The 19875-nt window shown below is 44.9% G+C and overlaps 1 protein-coding gene across 1 annotated transcript in view; it reads right to left on the minus strand.

Moving 5' to 3' along the window:
• Positions 1-16534, minus strand: part of CSMD2 (CUB and Sushi multiple domains 2) — a 1071431-nt gene extending 1054897 nt beyond the window's left edge. Inside the window, exon 1 of the mRNA XM_069067881.1 lies at positions 16022-16534. Coding sequence (XP_068923982.1) covers positions 16022-16169 — 148 coding nt within the window. The 5' untranslated portion in view covers positions 16170-16534. The remainder of the gene's footprint in view (positions 1-16021) is intronic.
• Positions 16535-19875: the final 3341 nt, after the last annotated feature.

The following is a 19875-nucleotide window of genomic DNA, read 5'->3' on the forward strand; positions in this document are numbered from 1 at the left end:
TTGTGTAACCCTGAGTCAATTACTTATCCTTTCAAGGCTCTAGGCAACTCCCTAAGATAGACGGAGTTTCCTCACATTAATACCAATAAAATAACAGGTTCAATCCCTATTTTTATGGGATTGAGAAGGTAAGGAACAGAAAAAAGTAAGTAGTTCCTGTTTTCCCAGCTTGGGGGATGGCATTCTATAGGAACAGAAGCCTAGAGGGACCTTAAGCTTGTCATTGCCTAAAGTATCTGGGGTCTGAGGAAAATCCTAACCTAACTTTATGCCCTTTTGTCTACAATATTTCTGCCCTGGGTCTGCCCAGGTTCTGTTGTAGGAAGCAATCCAGCCTACTGGGTACTAAAGCTATGGGGCAGGCCCAGCTTTAGGCACAAGGATAGTAGATGATGGCCAGTGGTTTGGATTTGAGAAAGCCCCCAAAGACGTTACTTTGGGATCTTACCCAATCTTACTGGGATGTTACCCAATCCATACATTATCCTATCCATGGACCTTTAAGTTCCTAGAAATGTAATCAAGATTTCTCTCTCTTTTTTTTAATTGGGGTTAAGTAACTTGCTCAAGGTTACACGGCCAGTTATTTCTGGGTGTGATGCTAAGTATCTGAGCCTAGATTCGATCCCAGGTCATCCCAACTCTGGGGCCGGTGCTCTTACTCACTGCGCCACCTGGCCGCCCCTTGGACTTCTCTCTTTTTTGTATAGAGTTGAGAATGGTGCTCAGGAAAATCTCAAGCAGATGAGTAAATAAAGAAACAATTAATTAATCAAGAAAAATCTGCCTTCCCTACAATTAGGTTTTCAAAACCTTGTTCTTTTTTCCCCAAAGAGACAGTTAGCCATGTGGATAACTGATTCTCCAGTAACCCAAAACTGGATGTTCATGATTCCATGGATTATCCCTTCCAAGAAACACATGGGAATTTTACAGCATCTTTCTTAAGACAATTAACCCAAAGAAGGGCACTAATTGCAGGAATTCGATAACTGAGGTAAATTGAGTTTTAGGGGCTGATAATATTGAGTGGAAGCTGCCAAGTTAGGCACAATGTTTCACACTCTGTAGACAAAGAAAATAACAGAATCTGAGAGCTGAAGGAAACTCATGGGTCACCTTCCCCAAATACCCTTTAAAGCACCCCTGAGTAGTAGTATCATTCTTCAGTGATAGATCTTACGGGACAAGGACTAAGCCTACTATTTCATTGGCAGAACTAAAATCCTAGATGCAGGTTGGCAACTTTTCTGTAACTAACAGTCTCAGAGAGTTGCCCAGAGACATCAAGTGACTTGTTCAAGATCACACAGCCAGTATTTGTCAGAAGTAGGTGGCAGTGCAATTGATAGAGCACAGGGTCTGAAGTCAGGAAGACTTGAGGTCAAATCCAGCTTCAGACATTTACTAGCTGTGTGACTTTGGGCTTAACCTCTGTTTGCCTCAATTTCCTCAGTTGTAAAATAGGGATAATAACAGCACCTATTGCCCAAGGTTTCTGTGAGGATCAAATGAGATAAGATTAAAAAAAACATTTAGTACATATTAGGCACTATATAAATAAATGCTTATTCCCTTCCCCTTCCTCTCTCCAACATTAGCTTTCTAGCCCCTATGCCACACTGACTCCAAAATGAGTTGACTAGACTACATCACCTCTAATCCCTTTCTAACTCTAAATTTATGATCCCAAGATCCTATGACTTCATGGGATAGTTTGAAGAAAATAAGCCACAGCAGCATATGATTTTCTAAAACACCAATACTTCTTTTCCTGCTGGCAAACATCTCCCATTCATAAAGGATATTGACTAGGCATCTTCAAGGTCCTAAAGTCGACAAAGGTTAACTCTTTGCAGAATATTGAACCTTCTCTGGATTAGTCCCAGATTGTCCTTAGATCATCTCTGGAGGATCCATTGATTAGCCACAGATGATCTGTGGATTAGCTGATGTACCTCTTTTACTGAAACAGACCCTGCCCCTTCATTGTGTTGATCCAGCAGCTCAAGCCTAATTGTTTGAGCCCTTATCCCTGCTGAAAGGGGATACACTGGCATCATTTGAATAGCTTCTGGTGGGAGCTCTGGGGCTGCCCCTCTCCTGATAAGCCCCTCCGAGAAAATGAAATGCCCAGGCTCCAACTACACAGGGCCATTCTACCCCTGGAGAGGGCCCAATGCTAATAAAATAAATGCTAACATGGAAGAAGGCTCCTTGTGACCCAGTGGGGATGAGTGCTCTCTATCTTCCTATTGGACCAATATCCTATTCCCTCCCCTTGATTACTGCTAGTATAAATGTGTGTGTGCATGTACCCCACTGTGCCACTGGACTGGACTGCCCAGTCATTCCCACCCCTGTAACTTCCCCTGCAAGGCTAATAAACCATTGTGGTGAGCAGCATTCCAGGGGTCTCTTCTTCCTCACAGAACCTAAACCCACTGGCTAGTTCAGTCAGTTCAGTTTTCACAGGGTCTACAAATCCATGAGCAAAAGCAAAAATGAAAGGGCTTCAAGTATCCTCTATTAAAGTCTTTCTTCAATATCTTATTGAGGTTTGGTGGTGAGCCTGCTTTCTTGAAGACCAATAGACTCCAAACTCTGAGACATGTCTGTGTCCTGCTTCTCTCCTACCTGCCTGACCAATCCTTCTCAGTCTCCTTTGCTGGATCTTCATCTAAGTCATGCCCACTAACCAGAGATGTCTCTAAAAGAAATCCTGAACCTTCTTTTCTTCTCCTTCCCTACTATCTGACTTGGTGATCAACAGAGAGGTTCTGATTTAAATAATCCTTTAATAATTTGAACAATCTTTCACAAAATCTCCTGAAGTGGCTGCATGCATTCGAATTACACTATTTGAAGTTATAATTTTATGAGTGGACCCAACCAAATGGAAATATGAAGGATAGATTTGAGCAATGACCTTGGAAGACCTAGCTATAGTCAGTTCCTTTTGTTGTTGTTGGGCTATTTCAGTCATGTCTGGCTCTTTGTGACTCCATTTGGAGTTTTCTTGGCAAAGATACAAGAGTGGTTTGCCATTTCCTTCTCCAGCTCATTTTACATATGAGGATACTGAAGTAAACAAGGTTAAATGACTTGCCCAGGGTCACACAACTAGTATCTGAGGCCAGATTTGAACTCAGGTCTTACTGGTTGCAAGCCCAGCTCTCTATCTACTGAGTCACTAGTTGGCTTCAATCAGTTCCTATAGGTTCAATTATCATCTATACACAGATAATTTCAGCTCTATATGGCCAGTCCTAGTCTCTCTCCTGAGCTCCAGTCTTGCAAGACATCTCTTAGATGCTTTGTAGGCATAGATCATCTTTCCCTGTAAACCCTCCTCTCTTCCCAAATTTCCTTTTATAATCAAGGGCACCACCATCCTCCTAGTATTCCTGTATCAAAACCAGAGTCATCTGAGACTCTTAACTAACACTTACTTCACATGCCAATCTGTTGCCATCTTCTCATTTTTACCTTCACAGAATCTTTTATATAAGGCTCTGTCATTTAACTCCTCCTGGTAAAGCAGATATCCTGATAAAGGACCTTGTCATTTCACCCCTGAACTATGGCAATAGCCTTCCAGTTAGTCTACTTACTCAAGTCTCTCTACAGTCTAATCTATCCTTCACTCAGCTGGAGATTTAGATTTTACTAAAGTGCAGTTCTGACCATGGTACCCCCCTATTCAATAAACTCCAATGGCCTCCTAAAACCTCCAGGATTAAATATAAAATGCTCTGTTTGGCACATAAAGCACTTTACAACCTGGCCCCTTCCTACTTTTCCAGTCTTCTTAGACTTTACTTCTCTCCAGGTATTCTAAGATTTAGCTACAATCATCTCCTTTTGTTCTTCACACATGAAACTCCATTTTTTTTACCAGCTGTTTACCCACACCAGGAATACTCTTCCTCTGGGGTTAGAATCACTCTCTATGAATAGAGCTCTGGAAACAGAGATGGCACTGGACAGTGGGAATGATGGGAGACCAGGAATGGGATGGGAAACTTCTCGCTGGGGCCCATCAATAACTGAGAGACTTGGGGGGAAATGTCTTTCCTAGCTACCTCAAAGAAAATCTTAGAACCCTAAAAACTCAGAGCTGGAGTAACCGAGCTCACTAACCCAATTTCTCCTATTTAAAGCAGGGCTATATTGGATAGTATCCTTGACAGAGAGCCCTCAAGCCTCTGCTCAAATACCTCCTATGACAAAGAGTCTTCTTGCTGAAAAAAAAAAAAAAGAACCAATAGTTTGTCTATAAGAATAAAAGGCATTACCCAGTGGATAAATGATTAAAAAATATGAATTAAGTTCACAAAAGGAGAATGGCAAACTATTAACAATCATGTTAAATATCATAACAAATTACCAATAATAAGAGGAATATGAATCAAAATAACTCCCAAGTTTCACCTCTCACCCAGAAAATTGGCAATGATGATAACAAATGGGAATGTTCATTGTTGGTGAGGTTAAGAAAAGACAGGCATACTAATACACTGTTGGTGGAGCTGTGAATTAGTCTAACTGTTCTTGGAAGCAATTTGGAATAATGTTTAAAATTGATGAAAATGTCCATACTCTTTTGATCCAGATAAAATGAAGGGTACATGTATACCAAAATGTTTATCTTAGCATTATTTTTTTGTGGTAGAAAAGGAAGGAAACCAAGTAAATATGCATCAACCGGTGAATGGCTAAACAACATATATATGTATATATATATATATGATGTATATATGTATATATAATGTATATATACATATAAAAATGTTGTTTATATATAATTTGTTATTTTACTGTAAGAAAAATAAATATGAGGAATACAGAGAAACACAGGAAGATTTATATGAACTGATAAAAAGTGAAGTAAGAAGAATAAAGGAAATAATATACAAAATGACTTCAATATAAATGGAAGCAATAATAATCAAAACTGAATGTTATGAAATTTAATGACTAATTTTCACCCCAAAGAACAGATATGAAGATGTACCCCTTTCCCTTCTTTGTAGAGGCAAAGGCCTACAGTTGTAGAAAACTACATATAATGTTACATTTGACTAAAATGTTGATTATTTTTTTCTGAATTTTCCCCCTTATTTTTGTTCTGTGTTTTAAGGGATGGTTCTCTGGAAAGGGGAAAGAGGAAGGATATATTAGGAAATGTAAGTGATATAGAAACAAAAGATATAAATTGAAAATGAACAAATAAATTTTTACATCTTAAAACAGATAAAATACAATGATTTTGTCCCTATCTCTCCCTATATACATCCATTCTAATGACCATAAGTAAATCTTAATGAAGTTGGAATCTGGCTGGACCCAGGGGCCATCACTATGAATATGTCTGATTGGATCTGGAAAAGAGACAGGGGATGAAGCTCTGTATGCTAGGGCACACTCTTATCAGTTTCACGGACTCCAAAAAAATCAGACTGGAAGAGACCTTAAAAGTCATCTAGCCTGATATTCTTACTTTACAGATGAAGAAACTGAGGCACCGGTGAGGGAAGCACCTTGTCTGAATTCATTTAATTAACAAGGGGGCAGAGGTTATATTGCTAGATCCTTGATATTGGACCAATTGGGAATCATTTGTCACTTCTTCCAACAACAGTTTTGAACAAATATAGTTAATTGAGGATTCCACTTAATTGACCTTTAACTAGATTGAGTGAAGTGTTCTTCCAATGGAGTCTCCCCCGCCCTCAGCTACAAAGGGAGACTGAAGCAGCCAAAGACTTCAGTGGACCTATCTATCCAAGGAGATTATTCCTTCTTGAACCCTGCAACACACAAAATTCTCATCTGCTAAGTGTGCTGGCTAGCACCCCTCTCCCTTTTGAAGCCTTATCTTAAACTTCTCTGAAAGAACTAGACTGCTCTGTCCCACCCCCCCTGCATGTTCCTCTCCATCCCCACTACATTTCCAAGCTTCCTCCTCTTCACCTGTTAAACTCAGCCCATTATCTAAATCCCAAACTCAAAGGTCACTTTCCACCCAAACTTCCCTATACCACACAGTAAAGACTTTCCTTTTGGGGCTTTGAATAGTTGCTCCTCTCTCATACACCCATTGTTGTGAAGACAGAATTGACATGACTGATTGGATATTATTTCGAGGGATGGGGAAGAGTTGAAGACGATTCGGAAGCTATGAACCTGGGTAACTAGAATGATGCTGTTACCTCCAACAGAAGGAGGAGTGGGTGCAGAGGAGAAGATAAAGAAATATCTGTTAAGTCCCCTCTGGAAAACAAAAGAAGAAGTTTCATACTAACAAAACACAATGGAGGAGATTCTCTTGTTAGAGGCTGGAACTCTTAAGAGAAGTGATTAAGGATGAAAATCTACTGAGAATTTTCTACCAGGGTGGCTAAGAATGAAGGCGAGCTTTTTCTTTGTCCAGTCCTGCATAACTTTTTTTTAGTCAACACCTTTGATAGAACCTTGGAATCTTCCTTAGAATCATGCTTGACCTCAACCCTCAAGTCTTCTCAGCTGCCAATTTTTGTGTACTTACCTTCACATCTCTCTAATACTTGCCCTTTCTCTACTCCCACAACCTCCCTCTAGTTCAAACTCTTACCATCTCTTGCATAGACAACTGCAATGGCCTCCTAATTGGTCTTTCCATTTCCAGTCTCTTCCCTCTTCAATCCATCCTCCAATCCACTCTAAAACTGATATTGATAACATATGTGTCATTCCCCTGTCCAAAAATTTTGAGTGGTTCCTTACCACCTCTAGGTTAAAATGTAAACTTTTCAGCCTAGCATTTAGAGCCTCCTTCCGCAGTATTACTCCTGTCTGTGTTTCTCAGTGTGATTTCATATCACTTCCTTCATGTATTTTCCATTCCAGTCAAGCTGACCTAGTTTAGGCACCTTCTATGTGACATCCCGTCTCTTGCCTCCCAGGCTTTGCCCAGGCTGAACCCCTTAAATTGGGGGGGCCTAGCTGAACCCCTTGTCTGGCATGCACTCCCTCTTCACCTCCTCCCTGCAGAGTCCTAAACTGCTTTCAGAGCATAGGCTACAGAAGCTACAGAAACTTTTCCTGATCTCTCCAGTTGGGGCTCTCTTCTTCAGAAAATTATTCCCTAACACTTTCTGTATGCTAGATATCTACCCTTCTCTGCATATCTGTTGTATCACTTTCCTGTTCCCCTCTTCCTCCAATCTATAACCTCCTTGAGGGCAAATAGTGTTTCTGTGTCTTTGTACTTCCAGCCCCTAGCACACATCAGAAAGAGCTTAATAAATGCAAATGAACTGAATCAGTTGTTCCTAACTGTGGGCCTTCCACCCTTAGGGAAGGAGGGAGGGCTGAATCCATTAGTGCACCAGCCATCTCATTAAGTGACTCAGTGCAATAAATAAGCAAACACACCTTCAGAAGAGGAATAAATTATATAGGTATTGCTATTTTTTTCAAATGCATATAGAGGTCATTTTGATTAATAAAATCCAAGTTCATTTAAAAGCATTGCTGAGTCTATAGTATCTTTTTATCCCAGTTAATTGTCATAATCAAGAGAAAGCATAACCCAACTACCATCATGTGGGGACCTAAAGGATGGGAACCACTGACTGAGATGAAGGCTACGGGTGTGTATATTAGGTTTGCAGATGGGAAAAGAGAAATTAGGAGGCATAACTAACAAACAGAACTTGGATCTAAAAAGATCTCTACAGGCTAAAAGGACCAGTGGCTGGGGGCCATTAGAGACAGTGGGAGGGGGGTTAACTCAGTAAACAAGCTGTGGTTTAGTAAACACAGAGGACTCCACCGGGAAATTTCCAGTCATTAACCAAGTAAACAAGCAAGGGTCAGTAACAATAAAGGAACCCTGAAGGGCAATCCAGAGACTTCACTACAGTAAATAAACCAGGTTGGGTAAACACAAAGGGAGGTAGCAATACAATAACAGAGATCATAGAGAGGTCTAGACTTCATTTATTTGCTCTAAGCTCTGCCTTCTCATTCCAGTTTTTTAAAGAAATAAAGCCCTACTGGGTTATGTGTTCTAGGGGACAGGCAGTTAAATCTGTTAGCAGTATTCAGAATAATCTAAGAGAATAAGATAAGAATAAATGTAAAGTCCTACATGTGGGTCCAAAAAATCAACCAAAGAAGCATGAGATGGAGAGACTAAGCCTGACAATAATTCATGGGGAAAAAAAAGGATCTGTGGGTTTTTAGTGAACCTCAAACATAACAGCAGTCGAGAGCATGACAAGGCAGTTAGAAAAGCTAATAAAATGTTAGTGTTCAGTAAGAAAAACCAAGTGCCCCAAATAGGAGACGCAATAGTTCTCTAGTTTGGGGCACTTGTCAGAACATTTTAAGATGGAACTTAATTGGCTCCTTGGAGGCAGAGGAGGATCGACAAGTTGCTGAACAGACTGAAGATTAAGAAACAAAAGGATCTGTTGAAAGAACTGGGAATGTTTAGGGTGAAGAAGAAATAACTAAGCATGCACTTGATTATCTGAAGGACTGCCAAAGGAAAGAGGGATTAGATGTTTTATTTATTAGACTATAAACTTCCCGAGGGCAAGGAATATGTCACCTTTCCTCTTTGTATTCCTTGCTGAATTTGCTGTTGCATTTATTACAAAGGGGGGACAGAAGACTTCTGGGCCAAAAGAATTTGTGATTAGGGTTGACCAACAAAGGAATGGGTTTCTTTGTAAGACAGAGAGTTTTTAACCATTGGAAGTCTTCAAACAGAGAGGCTGGATGATGACTTGTAGGATACATTGTAAGAAGGGATTCATGCACCAAGAATGGGTTGGTTTCAATGCCCATTAAGGGTTCCTTCAGTTTAGAGATTCTGGGATTTAAAATTTTCTAAATTCTGTATTTCTAGCACAAAACTGTTCGTGAGAAGTGTTCCAACAATATTGTCCTTTTTATATAAGACACATACAGACAGTTATAGCTTTACTAAGTAGACAGCAGGCCTGTATGTAAAGGAATTTTTACTTAATTCCAATTTGCCTGTGGACCTGTGGGAGGAAAAGAGAAAGGAAAGAGAACCACAGTCAGACATGTGGGGACCAGGGATCTAAGAGTGAAAGCAGAAGGAGGAACACCCTGGTTGGGAAAGAACACATGAGGGAAAACAGACACGTCGGGGCTGGACACTGATAAAGACAAGAAAGGACAGACACCTTGAGGGCAGGGCCAGATCAAGTCAGAAACCGATGCCCAAGCCCTGACTGATGGAAGACAGACTCAGGGGTGGACATGTGGACTTGTGGGTGGAGTGGGGCAAAGATCTCCTCTCTTGGCACTTGAAGTACCAAGTCATTCCCACCCACCCACCCTCATATTGTGGTGGTCTCTCTAACCATTCTACTTTCACTTGGAGGGTTTTTTTAAGGTTTGTTTTTATTTTGTTTAGCTTAAGAGCCAAGGGCAGGCGTAGAGTTAGAGGACAGTACTATACAGTAAAGTTAAAGTGTCTTTTTGGAATGTTGATTTCTTTCAGAATTGACATAAAGTCAAATTTGTATAATGCAAATTTACATAAAGCAAAAGTCTGTAGTGTAAAAAACATAATTCATAGTATTTATGTCATAATGGCATGTATGAGAGTCATGGCAGATATGGCATAGCAGATAAAGTACTGGATTTGGACTTGGGGAGACCTGGGTTCAAATCCTACCTCTGATACCAGAGCAAATCACTTAATTTCTTTGAACCACAGATTACTTTCTAAGACTCTACATTTTACAGGTTAAGGTCTATGGTTGTGGGTGGGTGGCTTTGTAACACTGGAAGTACACACAAGTCCTTGTAGTGATGTGTGTGAATGTGTGTGTATATGTGTGTTGAAAAGAGGAAGGTAAACTGATATCTAATGGCAGTGGCCCCTCTTTGTCAAAAGGAAGATTCCTTTAACCTGGATGAAACCAAGTCTCCTAAAAGGTCTTCTAGCCTGCACACTAGGAATTCAGGAATATAGAATTACAAATGGCAGGAATATTAAAGTTGGCAGGGAGAGTGCCAATTCTAGAGATGGAGCACCTGGCAATGAACCTGGGTTTTAATCCCAGATCTGCCATCGACTAACTTATGACCTTAGTCAAATCACTGCATCTGTGTGGTGCTTAACTTCCCCATTTGTAAAATGAAGGTGTTAGACTAGATGGTTTATGAGGTCCCTTCCAGCTTGAAATCTATAATGCTATGATGCTAGATAAAAGCTAACCCAGTCTCTTCATTTGACCCAGTGACTGAATAATTTGCCTGAAGTCATATAATTACTAAATGACAGAGCTGGGGCTAGAACTCGGTTCCTCTAAGTCCAACTCCAGGGCTCCTTGCACTGCCCATTGTCATCTTTCCTCTCTGCCCCCCACTCCAATCCAACCTTCACAAAACTTCCACTCATCTCTGTTGTAAGCAGATCTGGTCATATCACTTCTCTGCACAAAAATGGTTTTAAAGGCCCTCGCTCAGCCTTAGCTTGCTAGTCTTATCTCATATTCCTCTCTACTCATTCTAAACTTACAGTTGGAGTGAACTAACTTCTGTTCCTCAGAACTTTCCCCTCTCCACAGCTTTGCTCACACTGTTACCTATTCCTGGAATGCCCTTTGTCCATGGGATTAAATACCCAGACATCACCCTACCTTTCCTTATATAAACTCTCCTCTACTTACTGTATGGTTCCAACTGAGGTGGATTTACTAATCTCTGCTCCTGGGCACTTTCCTGATGCCACACCTTTGCTCACACTGTTACCTATTCCTGGAATGCCCTCCCTCCCTGATCTTTTCCTATTGAATTCTTTCCTATTCTTTAAAGGTTATACAATGCTCCTTCTCCATTTTTCATTCCCTGATCACCCATAGGATTTCACCCCTCTCATGCATTTATGTAATAATTATGCATTTGTTATTTTCATTGGTGTCTTATTCCCCTTCTAAACCTTCCCCAGCATCTAGCAGAGTACCCTGTACACAGCAGGTGCTTAATGATTGTTGAACTGAATTTAACTGATTTGAATTGAAATGGACTCAACCAATCACCACCTCTCATAAAAAGTAATGGAAACGAAGTGAAGACTAGGTAGGAATCACAAAACCCAGCATGGAGCTGAAGAAGCAGGCCATAGATAGGGGCAGCACTCAAGCTTTCTAGGAGGCTTTAGAGCAAGGGTTAGAATTCAAGCTGTTTTATGCCATGGACTTATCGGGTAATCTGGTGAAGCCTATGGAACTTTCTAGAATAATATTTTTAAATGCAAACAATAAAATAAATTGGATTATAAAAGAAATCAATTATATTGAAATACAGTTAGGAAGAAGGAGGAGGAGAAGAAAGAAAGAGAGAGAAAGAAAGGAAGAAAGGAAGGAAAGAAAGAAAGAAAGAAAGAAAGAAAGAAAGAAAGAAAGAAAGAAAAGAAGGAAGGGAGAAAGAAAAAAAGAAAGAAAGAAAAAAAAGAAAATTGTTCATTGACCTCAGGTTAAGAACTTTGCTTTGGAGACTCCTAACCCAGTAACTTTCCTGGTTTGTCATTTCACCTCCTCCCAATTGGGAGCACAACCTTTAAAATAACCTACTATTTAACTGACATTTTTGTTGGGCTTTAAGTTTTCAAAACATGTGATATATTACCACATTTTGACTCTTCAAACAAGGAGCTACCCTGAATATCAATATTCCTAATTGACAAAGAAGAAACCTGAGGGTCCAAGAGGTTGAGTGATTTTTTTCCCCCAGTGGTAATTGCCAGGAGTGGAATTTGAACTCAGATCTTTCTGATTCCTGGTCCAGTCCTTGATGCACTGTATCACCCATCCCTACCTCCAATGTTAAAGGTAGGAAAAGCCTGGTTGTCAATCTCATCCCATATACTGCACAGGTTAAGCATCTTCTCTGCCTAAATATGTATACATTTCTTACAGGGACCTACCTAGAATAGCATCCTTGGAGAGTTATTTTTTTTAAAGTTAATTTCTGATTATCTATAATTTATTCTATATGGAAATCAGAATTAATTCTTCCCAGACTCTCCTCTATGCCTAGAACACACTCCCTTGTCACCTCTACCTATCAAAAGTTTGAGATTCCTTCTAGGCTCATTTCAGGTGTTACCTCCTACAGGAAGCCCTTTATGATCTCCCATGTTAATATTACTTTCTCCCTCATCAAATTATTTAGAATTTATTAATCTGATTTTAACTTTGCATCCTCTGGCAGAATGTAGGCTCTTTATGAGGAGGGGCTGTTTTTGTTTTTGTCTTTCTTCCAGGGTGGCTAGCACAGTGATTTGCACCAAGTAGGCGCTCAGTAAATAAATGCCTGCTGAATTTAACTAAATAGAGCTCACAAATAATAAGTGAGCTTTTATTTATATTTATACCATACTAAAGCACATTTATATTGTGCTTTAAGGTTTACAAGGTGCTTTACAAATATAATTTTATCCTCATAACAACCTTGGCAGCTAAGTGTTGTTATTATCCCAATTTATAGATGAGGGAACCAAGGTAGTCAGGTTAAGTGATTTGTCCAGGGTCACAGAGCTAGTGAGTGTCTGACACTGGATTTGAATACAGGTCTTCTGACATGGATTTTCCTGAGGTCAAGAAAATTACTTTATTCACTAGCTGACCTGAGTCAATCACAACCTTTTCCTTTTTAAGGAGAGAGTTCCTCACTATGGAAGAGTTTCAAGCAGGATTTGCATAGCCAGGGACATTGTTAGGTGGCCATTAGACTAGATAGACACCTTATGAGACTCCTTCTAGGTCAGAAAATCCAGGACTCTGGAATTCTTCAAGTTTCTATCACTCCATCTATTTGTATCTCCACCACCCAGATCAGTGTTTCTTTTCACAAGGATTTGTCAATCTGATTACAATCATGTGACTAAAGGGAGATGGGGCTACATATGACTTGAGATACCAGGCAACCTAGATTGAGGAGACTTGTTCTGTATAAATCATAGTTAAATTGAATCATTAATAGGACTCAGGCTGAGGTTGTGAAATAAAAAAACAAACAAACAAGTAAAGAAACAAAAACCTTCCCCTTTCCCCATTATAGAAACACAGAACAGAATGTCAGAGCTAAAGAGACTCCAGAGCAAATTTAGTTTGACCTCCTCACTCTACACATGGAAAAAAAAAATTGAGACCCAGCGGAAGGGAAAGGACTTACCCAAGGTCACACAGTGAAGGGCTGAGCTTTGAGTATTCGGAAATTCCAATTGGGGAGAGAGAACAGGGAGGGTTTTAGATCTTGGGTAAACTTTCAAGTTAGCCAATACTCACTAGGCAAAATGAAGAGACTCGATTTCCCTGAAGTGATTTGCTCATTATAACTCAACGCACCAATTAGCAACCCAATTCATCTCAGGGGCACTGTTTACTGAACTGGTAAAAATCTCAAAGCTCAGTGGGGGAATGATTGAAGAGAAAAGACAAAGAAAAACCGGAGGATCGGCCTTAGAAGTCATTCTCCCCACCGGAACTTCCAGGACTGCAGCAGTCTTTGGCCGGCCAATGATTCTCCACAGAAATGATACCCCAGGGACTTGGCAAGGGAAAGTTTTGCTGGGGATCTGCCCCTTACTGTCCCTCCCTAGGGGTGTGACCTGTATACAAGGGAAAGAAAATTCTAGCCCCTGCATCTCTCAAACAGTCCATCAGGGTCTTGCAGAACCACTCCCTGTGATTGCAGTGAGAGCTAATCTGGCAACTGCAATGAGCAGGTTGGGTCTCAGCATCTACAGAGCACTAAAGTGCTGGAAGCCACCTGATCCCGGTTCCAACTAGGGAAAAGCGGGTGCCCCTGGGCTACTGGTCCAGAAACAGCAAGCAGCCCTTTATGTGCTTATATACTGTGAGTGTGTAACCAGGGAGGGAAGCTCGGCTCCTGGAGCCAGAGCCGGCAGGCACCGCGTTACATACAACTCTGGTGCCGCTCTCTGGGTAAGGTGAGTCATTACTGCTTGGAATCTCAGAAAAAAAAAGTCCTAGGCAAAGTACTAGCTGAAAAGCCAGTGGCCACCAGTAAAGGATGAGAGTGAAGGAGATTCTCTCCCCTTGGGCCCTTTGGGTGTCTTGGGTCAATCAGCTTCTTCATCCCATCCCCTCCCGATAAAGCCTACTCAGTGATGGGCGGCAGGATTCAATGGACTAAGGACACTAGAGGCACCATTGCTCCTGGGTTTTCTGAGGACCTTTCTCTCACCAAGATTCTTCGGGAGAGAGAGTTTGGGGAGGCAAGGCCATGAGGGACCCCTGTCCCCTGCGTGGGAAGAAATCCTTGCTTCCCAGCTGGCAGCAGAGGAGGGAAGTCATTATTTAAGCTAGATGGCCACTGTCAGAAACAGGAGAATGTAGGGACAACTATCAGGGGAGAGAACTCCTTGTGCCTCTGCGGGAAAAGAGCTAGCCAGCTCTGGGCGGGGCTGGGATTGGAGCTGGGAGGAGGCTACTTGGCTTTGTTAAGTTGGGAAAACTCGTTGGAAAGAGAAGCCCAGGAAGAAAACTAATACTCGCAGAAGAAACCAGAGTATGGAGGAATCTGACAGGAATCTGAAATGGTTCAGCTGCCCCAGAGAAGTCCAAGTCCCTAGACTCAGTGTTTCAGCTAAGGAATTTCTCACTAATCCCTAGGGAAGGCGTCCAGTTAGCCCCAGGGGAACGGAAATGGTGCTGCAGGAAAACGCTCTGATCTGGCCCAGGAAAATCAGGGGTTTCCAGCTAGAGTTCAGAACGATGTCTCTAGACTTAGATATTGGGGGGGGGGTGCTAAATCTGTTCAGTGTCTCTAACCTAAGTGTTGGTGCTGGTCAGTGCGCTCCACTCTCTTCGAAGAGAGATGCCTAATATAAGGATATCAGGTTGGCATCTCCGCTACGGACAAAGTTTGGGGACACCAACGGACTCCCCTCCCCTTTTCCTCCCCAATCTCCCTTCACCCCAGTCCCCTCCCTCGCCAGATTGAGCCTGAAACAAAGTCCCTTCACAGCTGCTGGTGCTGCCGCTGCAGAAAGAGCATTTGCTGCAGGCAGTGAGAAAGGGCACTTTGAGGGGGAGAGCTCCGCGCTGGGGGAGGGGAAGGCGAGGCGCGGGCTAAGCCGCTTCTCCCCCGACGCCCCAGCGCCAGCCTGGCAGCCCAGGAGAGAGCAGGGCATCGCCCCAGCAGTCACCTCCTCTCCTTCCCCAGGCTGTAGACCCAAGGATAAAGTCTTCACTGCCCCCTCCCTCCACCGCGCCCCCAGACTGTTCGCAGTCCCCGAAGGCACCTGCAGGGCTCTGGGGGTACCGGGGTAAGGGAATGGAAAAGAGGGAGCGAATGGGAGGAGGCTCCTTCCCGGGGCCGTGCCGTGGAGAGGAAGTTTATTTAACATGCTGGGTTGCTTCCCAGACCCCCGCCAGGCAGGGCCAGGAGGCCAGGGCGTCGGGGAAGGTGGCCGGCAAATGCCTCCTGCCGGCTCCGGGGAGCTCAGCCCGCTCCGGGCGCTCGTCAGGCTCCCGAGAAACCGGCTAGGGGGGTGGGGCGGGAAAGAGCCAGGTAGAGCCCGGTATCCACGGGGTTGGCCCCCATCCTGGCTTTCCCAGAGTGCCCAAGCCCAGAGACATTTATGTGTTTTGTTTTGTTTTGCAAAGCAGGTCCTCCAGGGGAAAGGGGTGGTGAAAATAACCCCGGGAGGAAGGGGGCCGGTGTTGGCGAGGGGCATTTCCCCCGGCTGAGGCCCGGAGGGGCCGGGAGATCCGGTAAAGTTTATCCAGGGAGAAACCCCGGGAGGCGGCGGGCGGCGGGCACCGAAGCCAGGTCTCGGGTGCGCCTCGCACGCTGTCCAGGTTTGGTGGCTACGCTGAGCTTTCGAAGCAGGGGCTGGGTCTGGGGCCGGGGCCGGGGCCGGGGCTGGCTGCCCGGGGCGGCGCGGCGCGGAGAGGTGCGGCGCGCCGCGGCTGGGAGCGCAGCGGAGCTCGAAGCCCGGGGCTGGGCTGGCACTTACCGGTGGCTGAGGCGGTCAACAGCCCCCAGCATAGGAGCAGCAGGCGGCTCCCTCCAGCCCGCACGGGAGCCCTCATCGTGGATTCGCTTCGCACACTCGGTTCGGGGCCGCCGCAGCCCCTGGGCTCCCATCCCGACGAGGGCTTCATGGCCGGGTCGGGCTCGGCTAAGGAAGGCTGAGGCTCCGACCGGGCGGAGGAGGAGAAAGGAGGTCAGGAGAGAGCTTTTTTTCTGCTCGGAAAAATCCCTAATACGTGGAAGCCCTGAGCTGCTGCGGCTGGAATGAACCAAGTCTCCGCTGGCTCGGGGAGAGGAGGGCTCCGCTCTGAAAATGACTCTCTCCAATCGAGCTTTGCAGGATCAGCGGCGGAGGGTCCCTGGGGAAAGGGGAGTTTTATTATCCCGGGGATTAATCACTCGCTGAGCCTGCTTCGCCCCCCACCCACCTTCCACTTCCCCACTCTGGGAGGGGGAGCATCGGAGGGGACCAGGCTGGAAGAGGGGAAAACTGCAATAGGGCTTTCCCACCTTATCAGCGCCGCTACCCCCTCCCCCCGCCCCCAACACACACAATAAACCACAAATTACGTCTTAAGGGTTGTTTATTCGTATTTGTTTTAAAATGGACTGGTTTCTTCTCAAGTTCATCCTCCCCCCCCCGCCCCCCCCCATAGAGGACAATTTCCATTTCTTAAATCGTGTGATAAACGCAAGCGCACATATACACACTCGCCCTCACTCATATTCACACGCGCACACACATTGACACACTCACCTATGCACTCATTCACACACTCATCTATACTCACATTTGCACAGTCACACTCATTCACATTCACACTCGCATTTAGGTACATAGTCACACATTTACACATAGATACACTCACGCACACTAATGATTACAAATGCTGTCTGGGAAAGAAATCATCATACTCTCCCCCAGTCTGGATGGAGATGGGGGGGGGGTGGACGTTGGGGAGGGAGCGGGGAAAGGACTGCGTCTAGGTCTGTAAGACATCGGGGCTGAGGTGACTTGAACTTATCCCTCGGACCTAGGAGGTTATCTACAGGAAGGGATGCTCATACAAGTCCCTTCTCTGAAAGGTGGTGTCGGGAGGGGGACGGAAGGGGAGAGGGCAGGGGGCTGTGGCAAAGACTGAGTCTGTCCACCTTTTCTCTCCCCTTTCTCCCATACTCTCTGCAGAGGGGCCTGGAGTAGGGGGCAGACACCCACACTGGTGGTGTACTCAAGGAAAGCTTGCTTGTCTCCTCCCCAGCCTCCACAAAGTGCAGGCATTTTCTGTGCTTTTCTAGTGGGGCCAGGGGTGGTGGCGGCCAGTATTGGAAAGTTACCCGGGAAATTTGCACAATTTACCCTTAAAATTAAATGCCCCCTTCCCCCGTCGGCACATTTACAGGCCTGCGCGCGCGTGTACACACACACACACACACACACACACACACACACACACACACGGCTCCAGTCCAAGACCCAAACAAGCACACCATCGGGGACCTGGCTGGAAAACAAGTTTCTCTGAACTGAGTGCAGCCCTGCCTGCAGATTTTGACTCCCTCCTTCCATTCCCACCCCCACCTCTCTACTCAGTCTCTAGCTGTGCCCCCCCCCCCAATTTTTGGCTTCTCCCCGGTCACGATGGCTTCTTCCAGGTCTATGCCAATTGCTGAACACTGGGGGGAAAGAGTTGGAGGAGGAGGGACAGAAGAACAAATGAGAGAGCAAGAGAAGGGACTGGGGTATCTGAGAGGGAGCAGGGAGGAGGCAGGTGGGGTGTTCAAAGAAGATAAGGAAAGGAACTGGGGTACCCAGATTAGAGAGAGGAGGGGGACTAAGAGTGGAAGATAGGGAGATGAAGTTAGATGACTGGGGCGGGGGAGAGCAAGTCCAAGAGGAATTGAGTGGAGCTAGACCAGGGGGAAATTGGGGTTAACCAGATGTGCAAGAAAAAAAGGAGGGCTGGGGGGCTTCCTAGGGATGGGGCGGAGGTTTTGGTGGCTTTGGCTTCGATTACAGACACCTAGGCAGCAGCTAGGGGACTATTGACCAGCAATACTACCCCTAGCCTCCCGGGTTTCTGTGATTTCTCTATGGGTGGGGCCAGGACTAAAGCTTAAGAATGTCCCTCTTCTCCATCACCCCAAGCCCCAGAGGGATTTAACCCACTACGGTTTCATCCAGAAGCCCTCCCGCGCCCCCCACCCCCAAGATGTTCCGGCTTCTTTGAATGAGCTCATCTGACAGCTGGGAGACCATTTATACCCACGGCTTGCGAATCTCCCCGGAATCGCCCTTTTCTCGTCCTCCCCTTTCCCCCTCCCCCTATCTCCCTCCCCTCGCCCCCTTCTCGTTTCTGCTTTTCAGGCCGCTCCCGCCGCCAGCCACTGCGCGGCTGCCAAAGGCAGCTCCGTGAAAGACTCGCTTTATATCCCTTCAAACTCGCGGGGCCCCATTGAAACCAACTTATTGTCCCAAGGCAGAGGGAGCTCAGAGGGAGTGGGGAATCAGAGGGGAGGGCTCGGCGGGACTTCTTCCCACCAGCCCATCCTTCCTGTCCCACAGGGATAGTCTAGACAACAAGTGGGGGAAGGGGAAGGGAATGGAGCCAGGGAGACCCCCCAACTGTCTTTGGGGGTTAACCCTAATCCCGAGGCAAAGAAGTCTCCCGAGCATCCTCTTGAGGCAAAGGAATGAAGTCGAAGGTCTGTCTTCCGCCACCACCCCCCCCTCACAATCCCCTCCCATTCACATCTTCGCGAGTTGGTCTCTTTCACCCACCACTTCTGCAGATACCGAGATGCAGTTACCCACTTTTCTCTTGGGAAAAAAAAAGGAAAGGAGGGGTCTGTCCCTGCTTGGTCCAAGCTCGGGTCAGAGGGGCTGAGAGAGTTGAAGAGAAAGGCACAGAAAGAGACTGAGAAAGCTTGAGACAGGAACAGAGAGAGAGAAGAGATAAAGGCAGCTAGTGACAGAGCTACAGTAAAACAGCCAGACAAGACAGACAGACAGACAAAGAGCTCATATAGTTGAGCTCTAGTCTAGTCTCCATGCTCCAGCCCGAAACTGCTTTTTACCCAGTCACTCACACTAGCAGCCAATCTTCTCTTCTCTGCTCTGCTGTGCTCTGCTCTGCCACCACAGACAGCAGCCCTGCTTGATATGGGAGCTGCAAACAGCTGCAGTTTTCCCCAGAGAGCATTCCCCAGCAAACATGGAGGATATAACGAGCTTGCTCCTGGACCTAATGGCTGTGCTGAGGGCATGGAGCACAGTATCGGTGAGGTTCCTTTGTCACCAACACCCTAGAAGATCAAACTTCCTTGGAACTGATCTCCCAGCTCTTCTTATTAGACACAATGACTTTCAGGTTCCTGGCCTTAGAGCCAGGCTCTTGGGGTGTATTCCAATTCTGCACCCCTAAATCCTTGAAGATCTTTTTGTTCTGGATGAAAAATGGCCATGAGCTCTGTTCTCATCATAGTATCACATTGCAAAAAAACAACAAAAAAAAAAAAAACCAACAAAACCAGTACAATGCAGTGACTCACCACGGTAAGCCAAGTATCCAGGATAAGATCAATGTTCACTTTGGAAGGAAAAAAAAAACTATGTGAGTACAAGAACCAGTTATTTCAAGATGGGCAAGCAGAAGCCCTGCACAGAAAATTCATTCTGAAATTGGGGACCATAGCCTGAATGGGGATCAAGAGAGTTAAATTGAATTTCAAATGCTACTAAGAAGGCAAGAGTCTGCTCTAGGATTTGGGACAGGAGAAAAGAGTTTCTGAAGGAGAGAGACAGAGAGAGAGAGACAGAGAGAGAGAGAGAGAGAGAGA

The sequence above is a fragment of the Petaurus breviceps genome, unplaced genomic scaffold (genome assembly GCF_028583685.1).
Source record: "Petaurus breviceps papuanus isolate PSGF00001 unplaced genomic scaffold, PetGlider_PUasm1.0 90760, whole genome shotgun sequence".
NCBI classification, from domain to species: domain Eukaryota; kingdom Metazoa; phylum Chordata; class Mammalia; order Diprotodontia; family Petauridae; genus Petaurus; species Petaurus breviceps.